The sequence below is a fragment of the Lepidochelys kempii genome, chromosome 2 (genome assembly GCF_965140265.1).
Source record: "Lepidochelys kempii isolate rLepKem1 chromosome 2, rLepKem1.hap2, whole genome shotgun sequence".
NCBI classification, from domain to species: domain Eukaryota; kingdom Metazoa; phylum Chordata; order Testudines; family Cheloniidae; genus Lepidochelys; species Lepidochelys kempii.
The window spans coordinates 104,626,577-104,648,518 of NC_133257.1; the positions used below are offsets into that span (position 1 = coordinate 104,626,577).

Consider the following 21,942-nt stretch of genomic DNA (forward strand, 5'->3'; position numbering starts at 1 on the left):
AACACGGCTGCTACTCTGAAACAGGACAGGGTGAAATTTGGTCTGCTGAATCTCTTGTGGGTAGTGAGGCATGAACCAGAAATACAGGAACTTGATGTAGATATCTCAGGATGAGGTTGCCAGGCTGGCAGTTACTTGTAAACGAACCCATTTTATGTAGAAGTTAAGATACCAATATGCTGCCTTGTGGTGTCACTCCTTGGTGCGTTTTCAGAGAAGAATTGCACATTGTAATCTGTCCTGTAGAAGGTAAATGTAGAGAGAAGCAAAGAATGTACAGTAGTTCTTTACATTCTTTGTAGAAAGAAATCAGTATGCAGCCATGCTGCTATGGGTATGTAATAGCATTGCCCATATTCTCAAGTAAGTGCTTGCAAGACATTGTGTGCTTCAGGGAGTGAGTCATTTTAAGTAACTTCAAACAGCTAATTTGGAGAAGAGGAGAAATTTAATCTCATACCTTTGGTTAACACTAGGTTAATCATTCAAATTTAAATAAACTGTTTTAATGATGTCCTTTTAAATCTGTATTCAGTAGTTCTAAAACGTTCTAAAATGTTGAGCAAATGCAACAGATGTAAAAATTAATAAAAGATAACTTAATCCTGATGTCCATCTTTATATTCTATAAATTAGTCTTCTTAAGAGTTCTAGTAACAAAAGTTACAGCAAATAGTCATACTTGTATGATATTATAAGCAAGCTTCTTGGGTTCTCTCATCCATTTTGTTCAGAAATCGGTGCTATAATGATCCTCTGAAAAAGGGTGCATCATACTGAATCAATATATTAAAACGAAATCATGATTTTTGACAGCTGGTTTGACATTGCAGTTTTTAATAATTAACCACTTTCATTGGTGGAAATTGTTAGCTGAAATGTACTTGACTGAAACTTTTGATTTTCTTCCCTGTTTGATTAGGCTACAAAGCAAGAATGGAAAACAGAATGTGCCATTATCCACAGCAACTGTATCTATGGTTCATAGTGTTCCAGAACTGATGGTTAGCTCTGAGGCAAGTTGAATCACACTACTTTTATTCCACAGTTTGAGATTTCACTTAGCCAGGGGTTCCTCAAAGAGATGTGCCCATTTAATATAAAATATTGGATTGGCCTCACTTTGAGACGGAAGCTGAGATTTCAGTAAATATGACTAAGATCTGCAAATCTGCACTATAGACATGTATTTAGTTTTTTCTAATAGTGTTAGCATGTACCGATATAGATTATAGAAATGCATTAGCAATTGCATCTGATTCTGCAGTATTTTAATTTTTACTTACTGCAAAGCTATGATGCCCTTGTGGTGGTGGCAGCTTTGAAATATTCTGCTTTCCATGAGGTGTTTCTGCCTTTTCAGAAACAAGCAATTGGTGAAAGTCTTATTTTTACCACTTGTAATAAATTCCAAAGGCTGAAATATTTCTGAAACCCAGTTTCTCCACATTTCAAGGGAAGGAAAGAGAAATGACCCGTTGTCCTCAGTAACATTTTAGTATCTGTGACATAAACTTTGTATTTGAAAAGCTTGTGAGGCCTAAATATTGCAATAAAACTGAGCAGTGAAGATGTTAAAATAAACAGGAATGTTCCTGTCTCACTGGCCTTTTTGGGAAAAGGAGTTGATTATTTTAAATATAATAAAAAAAAAAATCCCTCCTATGTCCCTGTTTTTTTCACCAGCTTTCTTTGCTTTTTTTCTTTTATACTAACTCTTCTTCTTCTTCTTTCTGTCCTTCTCCTCTACTTTGTTCTCTTTTTCCTCCTCTTTCAGTTTTAAAAGTTTATAAACAAATAGTTTGGGGGAAGATGCAAGAGTCTAAACAGATGCCAATTTTGGCCGAGCTCTTCAAAGGCACAAAGGGTGGTTAGGACCCAACTCCCATTTGTGCCTTTTAAAAACTCAAACGTTGACTTATGTAAATTACTTGCATACGTAGCTGGGCACCAGCCAGTTATTCCAGTAAACTACCTGACCTAAATAAGGAGATAAGTATAACTCACATTAGAAGGCCAGTTTGTGTTTAATTATAACAACTTGTAAGTATGTTAAAACTTATAAGAGAAACAAATGGATCTCTTTAGTTCAAAGAAATGTACTCAAATACGGCTTTTCATAATGTTAAATTTGCTTACTAGCCATTGATTTTAAATCTCTTCTTAGAGCTTAAAATTATCTTTAAAATCTCCCATTTGTTCCATTTGACGAACTTCAGTTATTTCCTCTAGCACTTTTTGTCTGTTTTGGAGGACAAGCTAAATATGACTTTGTTTGTTTGTTCTTTTTGTCGTTTGCAACTTGTATATTTTCATCTGTTACACCAACTTCTCTCTGCCTGGGGTGTTAGTGAAAGAAGAATTCACTGAAATGGAGGAGGTTAATTTATTTTCAACTTGAATACTTTATTCTGTTGACGCAGGACGCTCCAAAGGGAGCGTTATTAGAAGTGATTTTCAGTTTTTGGATGCACAGTTTGAGGCACCTGATTTTTTTTGAATATGCTCAGCTCTTTCTGAAAATCAGGCTCTACTAACATATCGCAAGTTGTGTATCAAAACTAGTAGGAGTTACTTTTGAAAATCTTGGCCTTTAATGATTTTTGGTGCCTTGATATGTGTTGTAGATTGGTTGCTTTTAATATAAGAGCAGCAGTGTTTGACAGGTTTCTATACCTAAATTATGCAGTTCCTTTTACTGAAAGATGTCTGGAAAGCTAGTGAAAGTAAAGTGGGTGGGTGGCAAAATCTCTTCTGAAGTTACTGAGCATTTGGGCTTCTGCTGAGTCATAAATTTGATTTATTTAAAATTTAATTGACTTGTCTCAGTTTATGCTTAGTCTGTAAATCTCTTTATTATAGCAAGCTGAACAACTAGGGCGGGAAGACCAGCAGCGACTACACCGAAACCGAAAGCTGGTGCTGATGGTAGATTTGGACCAGACGTTAATCCATACAACAGAACAGCACTGCCAACAGATGTCTAATAAAGTAAATATTATTTACTATTATGTTCTTGCTATTACTGTGGCTTGAGAAGTTTTCTGTTCAGTTCTAATGAAGTGACAGTTCTGTAAGAATGTACATTAAAATGTAGGAGAAAAGCTAGTCAAGGAGTGAAAATACATGAGGGGCACAAGATTATGAAGCATATTTCAAAATGTTTGTCATTAGTTAATGAAACACCTTGATTGTTTAAAATGAAATTATTTTTAAAGTAACTAATTTACTTTCCATCATTTATATAGTTCTGTGCTTTCTGTTTGTCAGCTTGTACAACAAAGCTAAGCTAGTCATTTTTAATTCTTGGTTTTCATGCTAATACAGGGTGTCTTTTCAGGTTACAGCACTAGAAAAAAAAAATAGCTGAACAGACTGTCTTTTAATTAAAAATAAAATGAAAATTTCCATTCATATTAGGTTAATTTTGTCCCATCTCATACTGTGTTTAACTAAACCTACCATATATCTGGTCTAAGCTTCTAGGGTCTTAATTAGTAGGGCATCTTCATCTTGAAAACTAAGAAAATGAGTTAAAAGTACCTTGGATGCTACATGTCCATCTGTGTGAGTCTGCCAATCCATGGGTTTTTCAATAACATCTAATGTTTTCCTGTCTCTCGTTGCTGCGTGAAAGATTCTCTCTCTCACAGGAAAATAACTATACAAAGTAAACTACTAAAAATAGACTTTTTTCGATCTTATCTCTTATAGTTCCGGTGTTACTTCTAACTAGTAGGTAAAACATTCTGATGCAATTAATTTACCCCCAAAAAATCCTCTCTGCTGCCCCTTAGCATTTTTTCTGTTTCCCTGACCTCCCACCTAGAAACAGTGCACAGGACGCTTCTAAGGGAGTGTTGTTAGAAGTGATTTTTCAGGATAACACCAGATGATTTTCCAACTCTGTCTTTATTCTTGCTTGCAAAAAAGTATTATTGTGCTGCTTCAGGTAAGTGTCAAGTTGTTTCCTTTTCAGAGAGGTTGGTAGGCACCTGCATAGATGAAAATTTAAAGTTTGTTTTTATGTTTCCTAGTTGGAAACCTTAAAACAAATAGAGTAACTTAACCTTACACTTCCACAGGGTGGATTTGGTTTAAATCATTATTTAAATCACTAATCAGGAAGACTCTATTTAGTCATGAATTTCTACATAAAAGTGCATTCTTGTTGATTGTTATAACCTTAATACATATTCTTCACAACTCAGAGATAGATGTAGGTTTCATTTTTAGAAGGGGTACACGATACATTTTTAAAGTGATTTATTTTGAAAACTTTTCAGATTATTTTTATAGCTATATCAGAAAATGAATGATTGGTTATTTCATTTACCAAAGGTAATTGAAGCAAGTATTCCTGAAGTCATTGAGAGGTGAACTTATCTCCAGTTCAACAGGTTAATCATTAATATTTGGAGGATTTTTTTTTGCCATGCTGTATTAGGAGGAGAACATCACCAGATAGACATTTTAAATTGTTTTATTTAACTAAAACAGCAATATGTATTCTGGATTTTTTTCTCCAACAGCAAACATATAATATTATAACAAAACAAGCATATGAATTTTTGAATGTAGTTAAACATTCAGGGTTTTTAAAATCAGGTTTGTTTTTATTAAAATTGTTTAACTAAAATAGTTAAATGGAATATTTAAAAACAACAAAAATTAAATAGACTATGTCAGCCAGGACAACATGAGAAACTTAAGATATTGGCTTCTGCAGCTAACTCAGTCATCTTCACCTTCATTTTCCTGTTTGTTCATAATCTGGAAAAGAAAAACAAGCTTTCCTGCTTTTTCAGGTCCCAAACGATTTCTCAATTTGAAATAAATTAGTCCAAAGGAAGAGAATATTCTTTCTACACCGGCAGAAGAAGCTACTGATGTTAAAAGTGAGGTTATCATTTCACCAGTCTCTGAATCCAAGTGCTTAAGTGACTTCCACCAGTTCACTGGTGTGACTTTCTTTAAAACATCATCAGCAAACATATATTTCTTGAATGGTTCACCCTTAGCTCTGAAGTTTATTATAGTTGGTGTTATGGAGGGATGATTACTGGATGTCCATGTCATAGCCAACTCCTCTTCTTCAGCAGTTAAGGTTTGACCCTGGTACTGAGTATTGAGAATATTTGTAAGAAAATGAGCTGGAGATAGTGCTTGTCCCATTCATTTTTTTAATGCTTGTAATGTAACTCTGTCATTGCATATTTCTCTTTTTAAGATCTCACTCAGTTCCTTCCAGATTTCAACAGCGTCAGCAATAAAACACCTATTTTCCTGCATTTTTTTCAAGGCTACAGAAATAGGCTTCAGGGTACTCAGCATGTGTTCAGCATTTCTCTTAAGCCCAATGTTAAGAACTTTGGCTGTGACAGTGCCATCTATTTTTTCCCGATTTTGTTCACAAACTGTCATCAGATTAGGCCAGTTCTTGATCTAGTGCTCAAAACAGTCCACTGCTGAGTTCCATCGCACGTCTTGTGGGAGAGTTAGCTTGATTCCTCCCACTTTTTTCAGCTGCTGCAAAGTGGTTGTTACGGAAGTATTTTGTAATTTCAACAACATTAGTGTTTGTTTCTGACACAGTGAAGTCTTTGGCTAGGAGGTGCATCAAATGAGCACTGCAACCGTATGTTATTAGCTTGGGACTCTCTCTTCTAAATAATTTCTTCTTATCTTGGATACATTTGCAGCATTGTCTGTGACCAAGCTGCGTACTAGACATTTGAATTTTTTTTTCAGTTTGTTATAGCTTTTACTGCTGCTACTTGTAAGTATTCTGCGGTGTGTGCATTTCCTGATATATCAATTGTTTCTGTAAGGAAGACATTCCCTTCTTCTGTTGTCACACAAGCACATACAACAGGATCATTGTGGACATTGCTCCACCCATCAAGACTCAGGTTATCAATTTTACTCTCTAGACTTTTTGCACACTGCTCAATTTCTCTTTCATACACTTTTTCCAGCAATTTGCCTGCGACATCTGCTCTGTCGGGTAGACTGTATCCTGATCTTAATGACTGAACCATGTTAATGAAGTATGGGTTCTCAATCATATGGAAAGGGGAGTTTGTTGCATAAACAAACGGGGCAGTTTTTTTCATCGGTTACTCTTTTTGTAATTTGCTGGTTCTTATCACCAACTTATCTATGGTTGTTTCTGGATGATAGAGGGTTTTTCTTCTTCTTTTTGCTACAGGTGATATACTGTGGTTATGTGACATACATGTTGCGATTGAAACACTATCATTGGCAGATAACTCTGAAACTATAGAAAATGATGGTGGTCTTGAAGGTGGATAGTCTTCAGAATCCTGTATGTTGAGGATGGATTCTCCTAAACAAAATAAGTCAATGCAGTTATTTAATATTACCATACTGCTCATTTAGTATTACTCATTGCATTCACTGACACTCAGTACTACTTTAAAGGTGAAATTGTAAAAGGCAGATCTGCCTATTTCAGCTATTTATTTTCATCACAACTGCATCTAAAATGATAGTACCATAGAGTAACAACTATATTTTTTGCTCAAACATGAGAATTCAAGAATAGTCCAGAAGGAAGACAAGCAGTCCTTAAGAAAGGAATATGAAATAAAAAAGTTTACCAGCGTAAAGATCCTGCATGTTACTTTCATCATTTTCAACGCAGCTTCCTCCTGAGAAGGAACACGTCTCATGATGTTGTTTCATTTGGGCAACCAGGCCTTGCATTTCTTTGTTGCACTGTTTGCATTTTGCACGCATGTCTGTCTTACCCACAGGTAGACATTAAATATTAAAATATTCCCAAACTGGGTCTCTTTTATGGCCTGCTGTCATAATAGGTTTTCTCTTCTAGTGTGAGAATGGTATGGTAGATATCAAGTCAATGAAGGCTACACTCAGAAAGACCTCAAGACTTCTGGAATATGCTGCTCACACAGTTTCACTTGTTTCCACTGCCTATCCCTCCCTTCTCACATTTATCTCCAGACTTCTTCTTCTTGTCCAGATCTATTCCACCCCCAACAATCTTCTATGCATTGAATTTTTTTAAACTATTCACTTTTAGCGAGAGGTAAGGGATTGACTCTGTACACAAATTTGCAGAGGGACAGTAGGGTTTAAGGTCTGTTATTTCTCACTTCTATTTATTATTTATTTTAAAACTTTTTTGCTGTTGGCAAGCATGTTACCTCTGGAGACACAAATCCACAGTTTGAGAACTGCAAAACTAAGTATCTCTGATGGTATCTTCTAGACTGAGCACTGAGTCCCACTGGGTAGATAGAAGGATTAACCTAAATAATCTATACAGAAGCCCCTGGAACCCCATAAGATTGGTCCCTAATCCATGAACTATTGGAACTCCTTTACAAAAGTTTTCTTAAACATTACATGAATATGTTATCTCCTACTAAAGAATTAGAATTTATAATCCCTATTCCATGATGAGATATCTTTGAGCTATAATGTATCTTAATTAAAACTATCTTTAGATAGGTTTTTTCCTCAAAAAGCATTTTATCAAAAAAATCCAATTTAAATAAAACAAATCTATTTATTTTTTTTATTTCTTAAATCTTTGATTTTTTTTAATCCACCCTGTACTTCCATATGCCTGACATGGTTATACTTGTTAATGTTTTCCCTCATTAGAGAGGGATCAGTGACGACAAAATAAAATAAATGACCTGCATAGTTCAATGACTGTCTGTCTGGGTAAATCCATGTTTATAAAACAAGTATTCAGGGGGCTCATAAATGAGTGCTCAGCTTACTTTGACATTTCTGTGTATCCCTTCCTGAGCTGCTATATGCATTTTCATAGGTAGAGTTTTTTTCATTCAACACAAATTGGCAGTTTGTTTCATTTTTCAGCCCAGTGTGTAGTAAAACTGCTCACATCACTGAGAGTAAAACAAACTCTTTAAGAAATGTAATTAGATATTTTCATAAAATTTGTTGTGTAAACAAACCTTTGACAGCCTGGGTAACTCTTTCAATATTCTAACGTAAACAATTGCTGCAAGTCAAAAATGTGTTGTACTGCCTTATAAAAACCAAAATATGCTTTGGGTCAAATATATGTCCAAATGAAAATCTTATTCAGCTTAATTGGGCTGAAGTAGGATCTCCGAATAAAACTGAGGTAAAGGGAGGTGCTTTTAGGCATGTTTGTTTTTGTACTAAACTTAATTGCTTTATAAGTCTTGCTATGGGGTTATTTATTGTCTTCTAGGGAATATTCCATTTCCAGTTAGGTCGAGGTGAACCTATGCTGCATACTCGTTTGCGTCCTCATTGCAAGGAATTCCTAGAAAAGATTGCCAAGCTGTATGAATTACATGTTTTTACCTTCGGTAGCAGACTTTATGCACATACAATTGCAGGTGAGTAGCATGCTACTTGAGTTATCAGCCTTTAAGATTTGATGCGACTTTGACTTTCTGTTCTTTTCCAAGTCTCTGTCCATTTATACCTTGAAAGAAGATTCTGTGCAAACTATAATGCCATTGAAGACCCAAAACTGTAAATTAATAATGCAAATTAAAATATTGCATTGAATAAAGAATAGAGTTCTATAAGCAGAATGCTTAACTTTTTTGGACCACAGTCCATATACTAATTTCTCTTTTACTTAAATACAGTCGTGTTTATTTTTTAGGAAATGAGCCACAACTTTTCTTCTGTCTTTGCATTTAAAGAAGGTCCTTACTGGGTGGATTCGATGCGGTATCTGGGTTTCACCCTATGCCTTCCTCAGGCAGTCTGAAAGCAACACTCCCTTCAGGAGAGGGAGTGAGAGACATAAATCTTTTGTCTCCCTTCCATAGAAGTATCAGTGTTAATGTCAATCAGCTGACATGAGAACATAAGAATGCCCATACTGGGTCAGACGAAAGGTCCATCTAGCCCAGTGTCCTGTCTTCCGCCAGTGACCAATGCCAGGTGCCCCAGCGGGAATGAACAGAATAGCTAATAGGCAAGTGATCCATCCCCTTTCGCCCATTCCCAGCTTCTGGCAAACAGGTTAGGACACCATCCCTGCCCACCCTGGCTAATAGCCATTGATCGACCTATCCTCCATGAATTTATCTAGTTCTTTTTTGAACTGTTATAGTCTTGGCCTTCACAACGTCCTCTGGAAAAGAGTTCCACCGGTTGACTATGCGTTGAGTGAAGAAATACTACTTTTGTTTTTAAACCTGCTACCTGATGGTTTGATTTGGTGACTCCTAGTTCTTGTGTTATGAGAAGGAGTAAATAACACTTCCTTATTTATTTTCTCCACCAGTCATGATTTTATAGACCTCTATCATATCCCCCTACTTAGTCATCTCTTTTCCAAGCTGAAAAGTCCCAGTCTTATTAATCTCTACTCATATGAAGAGGTGCTCATATGGAGACCTCAAAGAGATGCTTATATGGTAGTTCTATTTGTGCCTGTCTCTTGGAGCTGCGATTCAGTATTGGCATTTATTAGAGAATAACGTTTTGTATTTCAGTGTGTTCATATCCTTTCTCATCAAGTTATAGATCTTGCCTCTCACAACCTCATTAAAACTTGTTCTCAAATGTTTTAATTTAAAAGGAAAGGGAAATCTACAATATCATTTTCAACAGACATAAATGAATGTTAATGTTAGACACATTACCCTAACATGCAAGTTGAGGACACGACCACCAATACATGATTGAACTGTAAACTTGGCTGTTTTCCCCTCCTGAACCTCATGTTTCAGTGTAGTATTTTGTTAATTTCCTTAGTTTTTGCTTTTAAAAATACTCTGCTAATATTCCGTTAGGATCATGTCAATAGCAGCTAAGTAATTCATTAGTTTGTGACGCCAGTGGAAGAAATAAAAATACACATTAATCTGTCTCAGTCTAGTGAATGTTGTCAGTGAGTAAAATTGTACCTATTGCTGTTATCCATATCCTTTTCCTTTTCCTCCTGTTGTATTGTGTTTTGTGTGTTTGTAGAGTGTCAAGCACAACAGGACTCTGTTTTTTATTAGGGCCTTTGGGCCCTGTCTAGATACCAGTGTTAAATAATGACCTGAGATGATAAACTACAAGGGATGACAAACTACAAAATAGGGGATTTTGTAGAGAATTTTGATCCAAGTAAGGCATTGAAGATGCAATTTGATGTGCTTAAAGATTGCAAGAGACTCCTGTAACCTGAAACTAATGATTTAGAGGATCAAAGTAACTTTACTTCTGGAGAGAAGGGAAGGGTGTGTCATCCACTTTGGGACAGAACCACAAGACTTGTTCCCTCATTGATTATAAATCATTCGTTATTTGGTGACTGATATACTTGGTGAAGCTCCCTTTAGAGGCTATCAGTGTCATTATAAGATTATAAATTTTGGGGACAGGGACTGTCTTTATTTCACAGCACAGGACACAATGTTTATATGTTAACTTACTCCCATTTTCCTGATGAGAGTGGTTCTGGTTTGTTCAGGGAATGAGGAAATGGGACTTAAGCTTGGTTCTCTTGCATAGTAAACTTTAGCACTAGATGTGATATGACATTCTAGCTTTTGCTAGTTTCTGCTGTAGTATCCTGTGCTGGCAGGAAGAGAAAGTTAAGCTGCTAATGAGTATGTGAGAGTGATGGCTAAGCTGTAGTAATGTGAAACTTGACATAGTCTGTGCATGTGTTGAACGCTTGATGGCGGTATTGTTCAGAGAAATAATTTATAGTGGGAAATATTCAGTTAGTATTTAGCAAGGGGTAGCAGATAGCTGGAAGGGAATAGATGAGACTTGAGGAAATAGAAGATGAAACAAAGGAGTCTTTTATCCATATGGAAAAACTTAAACCACTCTGCCTTGCCAGATTTCACATACACCGTCTGTATGCCTCCCCAGATCTTCTACACACACTTTTGATGGCCCCTTTCTGCATGCTCCTGAGATCTTTTTTCTTCTTGGTAAGGCCCCTATATCTGAGACCAGAAAACATGATTCCCCGGCACGCCTTTGTTTGCCCCTCATGTACATCCAGGTCCTGTACCCTCTTCACTGTATCTCTTCCCTTCCATATTTTCTGCTTTTGATCTCCTATTTGTATAAATTTTGCACAGGCTGTCTTATGAAAGGAGACTCAAGGAGCTTGGCTTGTTTAGCCTAAGCAAAAGAAGGTTGAGGGGAGATGATTGCTCCCTGTAAATATATCAGAGGGATAAATACTGGAGAGGAATTATTTAAACTCAGTACCAATGTGGACACAAGAACAAATGGATATAAACTGGCCATCAGGAAGTTTAGACTTGAAATTAGATGAAGCTTTCTAACCATCAGAGGAGTGAAGTTCTGGAATAGCCTTCCAAGGGAAGCAGTGGGGGCAAAAGACCTATCTGGCTTCAAGATTAAACTCGATAAGTTTATGGAGGAGATGGTATGATGGGATAACATGATTTTGGCAATTAACTGATCTTTAACTAGTTATGGTAAATAGGCTCAATGGCCTGTGATGGATGTTAGATGGGGTGGGATCTGGGTTACCCAAAAAAGAATTCTCTGTAGTATCTGGCTGGTGAATCTTGCCCACATGTTCAGGGTTCAGTTGATCGCCATATTTGAGGTTGGGAAGGAATTTTCCTCTAGGGCAGATTGGAAGAGGCCCTGGGGGTTTTTCGCCTTCCTCTGTAGCATGGGGCACAGGTCACTTGCTGGAGGAGTCTCTGCACCTTGAAGTCTTTAAACCATGATTTGAGGACTTCAGTAGCTCAGACATAGGTGAGAGGCTTATTGCAGGAGTGGATGAGTGAGATTTTGTGGCCTGCATTGTACAGGTCGGACTAGATGATCATAATGGTCCCTTCTGACCTTAATATCTATGTATCCCCACACCAGATATGTCCAGATGCAATAGGGAACAGTGGGCTGATCTCCCACTGAGACTGGCTGCCACTTACAGACTTTCGGGCAGTTCCTGTGGCCACCCATCCTTATAAAGAAAAATCATATGTCCGATTCAGATCGGAGGAGGTAGAATAGATGGGTGATATGTTTCCAACCCCAATATATAGGGCCCTACCAAATTCACAGTCTATTTTGGTCAATTTCAGTCATAGGCTTTTAAAAATAGTCAGTTTCACAGTTTCAGATATTTACATCTGAAATTTCATGGTGTTATAACCGTGGGGGTCCCAACCCTAAAAGGGTTGTGAGGGGGTTGGAAGGCTATTGTAGGGAGCTCGCAGTATTGCCACCCTTACTTCTGCACTGCTGCTGACAGTAGCACTGTCTTCAGAGCTGGGCAGCCATAGAGCAGCAGGCAGCGCAGATGTAATGGTTGCATGGTATGGGGGGGGGGGGCAGCCTTACAGGTGGGTGACTGCCCAGGGCCCCATGGTCAGGGTGGTGTGTTGTGATCTCCCCCCCCCACCCCCGAATAGTCAGCCCAAGGCCCCTTTAACTCCCCAAGCGCTAGGCCCAGAGCCAGGGAGGGGCAGGGCTTAGGTGTAAGGGTTCTGGAAGCTTTGTAGAAGTGAGGGGAGCCACTGGAGGGGCTAGAGGCTGTGGCCCCCACTTTTTAACATGAGTGTAGTTGGGGGAAGGGTGGGGACGGGCAAACTGCAAGCTTCTGGCAGGCGCAGCGTGGCATTGACGGGCTGCACTTCACTGCAGCGTTGCTCCCCCAAACTGCAAGCCTTAGGCAGGCATGGAGTGGCACTGGCAGGGGCTGCACTTCATGGCAGGGAAGCTAATAAATACGCCTGTGTTTAAAAAAGTGTGGGGGTGTGACCCCCGGCCTTCCCTGTTCTGGTGCCATGGGCTAGGGGTGCCCCAGCCCGGGGCTCCTACAGTGCACTGGCCTCCAGCTTCTAATCCCGGCTGGGCTGAGGAGAGACTGGACTTCCTCTTCTCCTGCAGGAGCAGCTGCTGGGGCTTGGTCAGACCCATCTCCAGGAACCTCCCCTGGCTGCAAGAAGTTCTGTGGCTGCTCCCTGTGCAGTGACTCCTCCCCCTGTGGCTGGAGAGTGGTGGGGGAAGGAGGCGGGGCGGGAGTGCGAAGCTTCCTGCAGCGAGAGGAGGTTCCCGAAGGTGAGTCTGATCCAGACCTGGAAGCAGCCCCTGCAGGTGAAGAGGAAGTCCTGTCCCTCTCAGTCCTGGAAGGACTGAACAGCTGTAACTCGATGCATGGTAGGAGCCCCAGCTGGGGCACCTTAGCCCTGGCTCTCTCTAGCAGATTTCATGGGGGAGACTAGATGACAGAATTTTCATGGCTATGAATTTGGTAGGGTCCTTCCAATGTGTTATAACCTGGCTGTTTTCTCTCAGTTAAGTGAGTAAACTTTTTCATCACATGTATAATTAGTATAAGTTGTTCGCATAAAATCTCTAGATATCTGGACTTTCAGCCTTATCAGATAGAACCTTTTTATTGAAAGTTACATGCTTTTTAAAATGGAATAACTTCTTTAGTTAGCGGCTATAGCTAATTTTATAATATTTATATAATACACAAGTGAATATAAAAATTTAGTGATGCTATCTATGTTATTTAGGCTCATGACATAGCTACTGTGAACCTAGCTACTGTAGAAGTAGCATGGTGATAAATCTAATGAAGATGCTGCATGTGTTGCAAACCTGATTGATTTCCCAATGAAAATGCCTCTTGAGCAGTAAAAATCATATTGCATGACAGAATTTGAAGAATATGAAATAAACATAGTTGGCCAGTGTGTCAAACCAGAACAAAAAATAGCATGACTTGCCTATAAATGTAAGTACTGTATATGGGATAATTTTAATACAGATAAGTTCACATCTTCAAATGTCTGATTATAAATTTATTTGGCAATGATTTTTGTTACACATGCCAAATATCTTATGGTATTAACATGATGTGATATGAAACACGTGTAAGATTGTGTCTTCAGTTTATGTAGAAACAACATATGTTCAGCAACTGGAATACACGTTTTATCTGTAACTTTCAGCTGAACATATTGACCCATCTCCAAGTTTTAGCAAGAGTGTAGAGGCTTCTGCCAGAGATGACTGGTGCCTGCTGAGAGTGGGCGGGACACAAGTTAAAGGTTTGGGCTCCTCCAACAGCTTGAGTCAAGGCCCCCCCCAAGCACACCTCCCTCTTACGCTCAGCAGGCCCTCCCTGCAACTCCCAGGTGTTAGTTCCGCGTGGAGACACAGCAGCAAACAGCTGGAAGCTGCAGGAGGGGCCACTGCACGGAGAAAGGTAGCAGCAAAAACAGTAGCTCTCCGTGCTGCTCCCAGCTGTTTGCTGCCAGCTCTCCCCATGGGCTGCAGCTCCAAGGTTGCTGGTTCCAGCAGCTGCCGTGGTATGGAGGGGGCCTGGTGGCACCATGTGACTGAGGGGCCCAGCAAACCCTTGTAGAAATCTGGGGAGGCATGTGACCCCATGTCGGTCCCGTTCCTCCCCTCCCCTTTGCCCCCCCCCATGCATCACCTCTGGTTTTTGCCCAGCGGGGAGGAGGGTCTTGGGGCTTTAGCCCTGTGGGGTGCACCTCTCAGGGCTAGGGGCTTCAATAGGAGTGGGTCTGAAGCCCCAGCAGGCGCCTCCCACGGGGCTGAAGCCCTGGCTCTTGAACTTCTGAAGATTGTCATATGTGGCTCGGAGGGTCAGTAAGTTTGACCATCTCTGATCTATGGCGAAGTAGGTTGTTCTAGAACTGAAATAGGTCACCAGGGGCTGAGAATCCTTGACTCCCATTGGAGGATCAGGTCAGTAACTCTTGCCAGATTCTACGGTAGATAAGGGAATGGCAGACTTAAAGTTGAGACTTAATTTCTGTGGTAAGCCCCATTTTGGTTTTATTTTGATATCCCCACTAAGGAAGGCTATAATTTTTGGAATAGGAATTTTTAGTAAATTTTAGATCAGAGGTGCAGGGGGAAAAAAATACGTCATTGAAAGGTTGCCAAGTGTAGTTTTCACAACATCAGCATTCATGAGTATACTTTGAGATGCTGAAAGGTAAGCCCCAGGGAATGGGGTGTGGGGATTGGAAAGTGAGTACACGCCACAGCATTGGTGCCTGTCCCATGGGGCTGGGCCTGGCTCTGGCTCTCTGCTCTGAGTGCTGTGACCTGGAAATGTGTATAATATGGTAGAGGAGGTAACATTTGAACAAAAGCATTCCCATACTGAAACACTAATGCTCTAGTTAACATGTCTCCTATGTTGGCCTGTGCTAGATGTTTCAGAGAATGACTACTTCTCTAAAGCAGCCAGCCGTGTTATGGTCAAGGATGCAGGGAATAAGTCCAGAGCTTTCCTGCCCAAACCCCTCCCATATATGGTCAAAGAGGCACACTTGGGGCACTGGGCCCAGTGGCTTCCTCTCTGAACTGAGAGCAACAGTAGCAGAGAGATACCTCTACCACCTCGTGACGTCCTTCGTTCAACTCTGAAACTTGGCCTGTGGACCTTCTTTATTACTCACTGTATTGCTGTTCCTCTGTTACCACTGCAATTTTAGCAAGAGTGTTGAGGCTTCAGCTATCCTCCCATAGTCTCCCTGGGCACACATAGCATTTTCTACTGTCCCTTGCTTTACTCACTTCCTTCTTACTCCAGCAATTCCTTCTCCTCCCCACTTCACCCATGAGTTGTCACCCCTCAAACTACCCTAAAACTAAGTTTGTTGTTTGTTTGTTTTTGGGGTTTTTTTTGTGGTAGAGAGAAAATATATAAGCAGATACATAACAGACATGTATGCCTGCCATCAATCTGATCGTTGTGCTAGTTTGTGTCCCTTTCTGCACTTTTCATCTCTTTCTGTCTGTTGGACTGTTAAGCTCTTCAGAGCAGGGATGCATTCTTCCCACACTGTAGCCTAGCACAATATAAATGTTGATAGTTTAATTGTGCAGAAATATAGTATGGAGTGCAGGTGCTGTAATCACTTGCACATTCATCTTCTGTCATCTGATCTTTATTGTAATCAAGACCATTCATTTTTCTATGACTGAATGGTAAGCTCACCCAAAAGGTGCACAGATCCTGGAGCTATAGGACTCAAGAAGAACCAAAATAGAGTAGATAGACTCTTGTGTTATACCCAGAGGCTTCATTAACATCTTGATTAGGTTTTTGGTGATTTTCTGTGATGGCATCCTAGTTAAACTTTATGGTTTTCCTTCAGATTTATACAAAATAATTACATATGTTTTCTCCCCAGGGTAGCTTGTGAAAGTGTTTAACTTTTTTCCAGTTTGTGACAAGTACTGGGTTGTAACTGTATTCATTCCCTCTTCCTCCTCCTAGAGATATTTGTCCCAGATAAAACATTTCTGTTTACCTTCTGACATCTGATAGACTAGTTGAGCTTTTAAATGTATTGAGGTCAGATTTAAGATAGCATACTTTAAAATATTAAATATCACTATGTACCCCTGTGCTCTGTATTCATTTATCTAAAACAATTGAAATGGTTAAGCTGTAAAATTAACTAATTACTAACTTTGAATTATAAACTTAGAAACAAACGAGTCCTGCACTTTTAAGAAGTAGGAGACTAAATTCTTCTCTCTGTAGTTTTATATTATGTCCATCACCACAGTGTCTGAGCATCTTGGGGTAGAAAAATCAAGTATGGTGATGTATCCGTGGTATTGTCCTCTTTGTCTCTCATTCCCATGTTCTGGTGGTAGTGGTTGTTACTTTATCTTAATTATTTTTAATGGTAAACAATTCCATAGCAGGGCAAGAAGTTCAATGGGCTGCAACAACTGGGGGACAGGGTGGTGGTAAAGGGGGGCTGTAATGAGTGTCACTTAAAGAATTTTGGATTTCTGTAGAATCTCTGTGATGTCATACAGCTATAGAGAATTTTCTAGAAGTATAAAAGCAGGAAAATGAAGAGCTGATTACACAAAGATGACAATGGAACATGTAATTGATTAAAAATTGTATTCAACAAATGGGTGGCTGCTTAAAAGAATAAGTAGACCTATATAAACTCACGGTTTCTAGTTAGGACAGTTTCTTCAGTTGTCCACTTTGGTTTCTATCAAAGGCTTTAAATAGTCCATGTTTGGCTGTACTTGTATGTGAAATGAGCTTTTTTTGATGTGTGCTAAGATGTGACTTGATGGGTAAATGTATTAATGAGTAAAATTCATTTGTGAAGCTCAATGTTAAATGCTGTTTTGAGAAGTACATACATTGTGCTATGAAAAATATAGAAAATGTATGCTAACTAGTGAAAGGTAGCAGTTATAGCCTAACAGGAAATGCTATTTATGGCTTTATTGTTGAAAGCAAGCAACACCCCCTATTTTTTCTTCTAATGTGTAGCTTGGTAAGTAATAACATTAAGAGTTTTAAAATTTTTCACTTGACATTTTCTGACATACCTCCCAAGAGGAAAAATGTGTGTAGTTCTAATTCTTTTTGTGAAGAGGAAGAAAACCTTTAGAAATGAACTACAAGGAACTTTGTGTTTAGTCAGTACCTGCTGGTGGATTAGTTGATGTTTTTTGTTAATACGTGGTCTAGCCACTGAGTGTCTCAGTTCTTCTTGTATGGAAGAAACTCACTTCGTAGCCAGTACTGGTGAAAAGTTATTCTTCTTCTTAAAGATTTAAAGACAAACATTTTGTTAAAGCAAATTAACCTTATTCCATCAAAGAAATATTATGTGCCTCCCTTATGCCATTTCTGGGAAATATATAAACAAATGGATATTATACTTTGTTTTTCCATTGACTTGGCAATGTTTTAGAAAAGTAAATTTGAGAGAGAAGCTCCTTAGTAAAAAGTATGCCTTTTGGTTACTTAGTGTACTTCATTCAATTTAACACCAATTTATAAGGCTTCACTGAAAGTTTGTGTGACTAATCCATACTGAGCTGTATTAGAAACTGGTACGGTCATATGAAAGCTTAAACTCTTAAGATAAAGATGTAATGGACCTGACTTTTTTCAAATTGGGTCTTCAATTTGTGGGGGGCAGTTTTGCATCTGTAGTGAACTGTCCTTATTTTTCTTTTTACTTGCCATCAGTTGCCAGGAAAAAGCATAAATGAACTAGACTTTTCCCAAAGCCCTGTTAAATAACTGTGTACTTCTGCATCTTCCATCATTATTGGCTGTCAACACTTATGTATGTTCAGGTTTCCTACCACATGTAATGTGACAATGTAGCAAGTACTAGATTGTGGTTTCGCTGACGAATTAGGCAGGAATGTACTAATGAGAATGGAAGGCTTCTATTTTACTCAGATGACTGGCGAGGGGGAGGAACAGCTGACGGTGTGACAGTTGTACAATAATGCCGTATATGATGATTTACATACAGTTTGTCAAAATATATTCTTTCTGTGTGTGGCAATGGTTCTCTGTAGTTAATATTTTCAATTCATTATGCCTAGGTACTGCAAGGGTCTCTCTACAGGGGATGATTCTACATGCGTTTGCTGCAATTCTTAAGCATAGTCGGGTGAGTTAAGGTTGAACTTCTGTCCTTAACTCAGAATTTTCTTGCTTTTTATGGGTTTTAAGTTATTCCAATTACACATTTATATTAATACATATAGGTCCAAATTTTCGAAAGAGATTAGGGATTTTGTTTGCTCAAACTGAGACACCTAAAAGGGGCCGGACTTTCAGAAAGTTCTGAGTACACACGCTTTGAAAATTCATAAGGTCCCTGGAGTGAGCTTCAGATTTGCCTTCCCCCCTGCCCCGACATCAGTAGTCACTTCTGAAAATTTGGGCAATAGACTATAACATGGCCACCTTTTTTGAAATTTGTGTTTGTATAAATAAGTAATGATTGTGTTATCTGCAGGAACAGTGAGAAGTTCAAGCTAATCTCAAAGCAGGTTATAATGTAATCAGTTCAGCAAAATGGCAAATTCAGAATAATACATGAAACACCACTTTTTTGTTTCAGAGCAGTTATGAGACCACAATGTCTGCTTATAAAGAAAGGTTAATTACATTAACAGAGAGGTCAGCTGCATTACCATGTTTGTATATGGATGAATTTGCCATTTTGCCAAACTAATTGTATTTTATCTTGTCTTTAAATTAGCCAGCATACCTTCTCCTATTTCTTCTTAACAAACAGCGCAGTCAGCACAGATTTATGTAAATGGGTCTAACATTTCAAGAAATCCTGTGATTTATTCTTAGTTCAAGTACAAATGCACTAAAACAATGTTATAGGCACAATTTAAAACAACAAATGCAAGAGTTCAAACTGAAACTGCCCCTTAATTTGCCCATTATGCTTAAGCATTGCAGTACTTTGCCAGCTCACATGAGACTTCTCTGCAGACCCTAGGCACAATGTGCTAAGGACAGGATTTAGTCTTAAAGTGTTCTAAATGTAAGTTGCCAGAACCTTATTTAACTGACAGCTATGCTTACTTCCTTTTACCTTGATTATTCACTGATGCCACAAGTTAATTTTTGTAACTTCATTATTGCTTTTATGTTAAAGGAATTGGGATTGGATATTAGGAGTCCTACCGAATTAGTGACAGATATCTAACCTACTATGTTTATTCTTTACCTGGTATATAACAAATACTTTTTGGAGCTTAAATATCTCAATATTTGGTTACACCAATATCACAGAGTTTATTTTAAACTTCTAATTGAAAGGCTGTGTTGCTCCATTTGTATTCTGTTAATGCACAAAGATGGGCTTAGTGTAGTATGGTGTGATAGACTCTGAAAACAGATTATGTAGAATGTTAACAGGGAGAAAATGTTGCTGTGAAGGAATATTAACTTCAAACTCTTCTTTCAAAAGGATTTTTGGACCCTGAAAAGAAACTTTTTTCTCATCGGATATTGTCAAGAGATGAATGTATTGATCCATTTTCTAAAACGGGGAATCTTAGGTATGTATGGGGGTGCGAAACGTCTTAATAAATAATTCAGCAGAGGAAATGAGGGCAGAATGTTGGGAACATAAGTATTAAAGGGAGAAATTGTCTTTATCCCTTCTGTACCCCATAAATCTGTACCTTCACAGAGAGTAATAAAACTGAGAAGTGCGAGCTGATGCTTATAGGCTTCATCTACTCAATGCTTCAGTGGGTGTTACACCCTGTAATGTTCAAGCAAGATAATTTAGACTCTCACATTCAGTGATAACCTCTGTTTTCAGATGTTTTATGCCTGCAGATAATTGCAACTCAGGGCAAGTCTACACTACAGCGCAACATCATCATAGCTGCACCGAAGCAGCTGCGCTCTTGTAGCGCATCTGGTGAAGATGTGCTTTGCCATCGGCATAATTACTCCACCTTCTTGAGAAGCGTAAGCTATGTCTGCGGGAGAGCATCTGGACAGTGTGGACAGCACGAAACTTGTGTCACTTGCGGGGAAGTAGGGGACTTTTTCACACCCCTAGGCGACATAAGTTAGATCAATTTAAGTGATAGTGTAGACTGGCCCTACATTTTTTCCCTCTGTGGTTTGCAGGCAACCAGTGTTATTTTATTTCATTTTGTGGTTCATTTCATAATATAATTTGTGCGTTTTTATATTGTAGAAATTTAAGCCAAGATTTTTCAAAATAGTAGCCTAAAGATAGACTCTTAAATCTGTATTTAGGTACTTACATGGCCTGACTTTGCTGGGTCCGCATCACTTTTGAGTTTCATTGATGATCAGCACTTTTGAAAAATTACACTTCAGTGCTTAATTTAAGCTCCTTAACCCATATTTTAGGCTCCAATTTTTGGCAATCTTGGCCTTTTGTCTGTGTAAAACATAGGATTGCCTGATATTTAATAATAGCCATATTGGAGCTGTTATGGGGAGGGGAGGATTCCTCACCGCAAATCATACATTTTTTTTCTTATCCTGGGTATATTTTTGGATCTATTCTGAGTATTCTCCTGTCAGGTTTATACTAAGACTTCTTGTTTAGAGGTAATCTTTGTGGAATGAATAAGTGTGACCAAGTTACTATATAGGATATTGTTTAGGTAAAAGAACCTAGACTGAAATTCCGTGTAATACACTATGTATACTCAAATTTAAACTTTGGGAGGGCTCATATTTTTGACCACTAGAACCAAAGGGGACAAATAAATGTAATTGCCATTTTTTTTAAGACTTTTGTGTAACTCACTTGAAAAATTCTTTCTAATAATTGTTCATAAAACTTTTTAAAACCACAAAAAGATGATTGGTAGAGTAACCAGTAAGAAGAGCTGCAGACTGTATGATAACTGTTACAGGTAAATGAATGGACTCATCTAGAATCCTAATAAATATGTTGATTTTTCAGAAATCATTCATGTTTTAATTCCTTTAACACACACAACTAACCAGAATGTCAACCCAGAGTGTTTTAAATAGTAATCTTAAGACAATAAAAACAAGGTTTTTTTTGTTTTTTGTTTTTTTAGAAATCTCTTCCCATGTGGTGACTCTATGGTTTGCATTATTGATGACCGAGAAGATGTTTGGAAGTTTGCACCCAATTTGATAACTGTAAAGAAATATGTATACTTTCAGGGTATAGGCGATATTAATGCACCACCTGGATCAAGGGAAACTCAGATGAAAAAAAAGGGTAATTCCATTTTACTTATTTTACTTTTGGAGCAGCAGTTGACTAGCAAACCAAAACCATGCTAACAAAGTGTTGTCTAAAACAAAAAACTAATAGTGGGGTTTCAATGTCTACCAAACTCATCCATTTTGCATTTGACAGAATTTTATTTTCCGCAATCTGTAAACAGTGGAAGAACAGATGCTATAGCAGTGGTTTTCACCTGAGAAAATGGGTCTGAAAAGGTGATGACTGGGTAGGCCAATATATCCAGGATTTATTGAAACTCATAGAAGTAGCTGGAAAGGAACCTACTTTATTTACAGTTGAGTATTTTGGAGAGAAGCTTTCATTTTAGGATAGTTCGTATTTTTCTGTACATGTTTAGTTCCTGTTGAGCCTGTTTACT

General features: G+C 38.5%; 1 protein-coding gene across 2 annotated transcripts in view; it reads left to right on the top strand.

Moving 5' to 3' along the window:
- CTDP1 (CTD phosphatase subunit 1) overlaps window positions 1–21,942 on the top strand; it is a 172,821-nt gene that overhangs the window by 13,710 nt on the left and 137,169 nt on the right. Inside the window, exons 3-7 of one of the 2 annotated variants that reach the window (XM_073331810.1) lie at window positions 923–1,016; window positions 2,863–2,991; window positions 8,240–8,390; window positions 19,776–19,866; window positions 21,388–21,554. In XM_073331810.1, the coding sequence (XP_073187911.1) occupies window positions 923–1,016; window positions 2,863–2,991; window positions 8,240–8,390; window positions 19,776–19,866; window positions 21,388–21,554 (632 nt within the window). Of the gene's footprint in view, window positions 1–922; window positions 1,017–2,847; window positions 2,992–8,239; window positions 8,391–19,775; window positions 19,867–21,387; window positions 21,555–21,942 lie in introns of those variants that run through there. The other variant, XM_073331809.1, reaches the window with a different exon arrangement.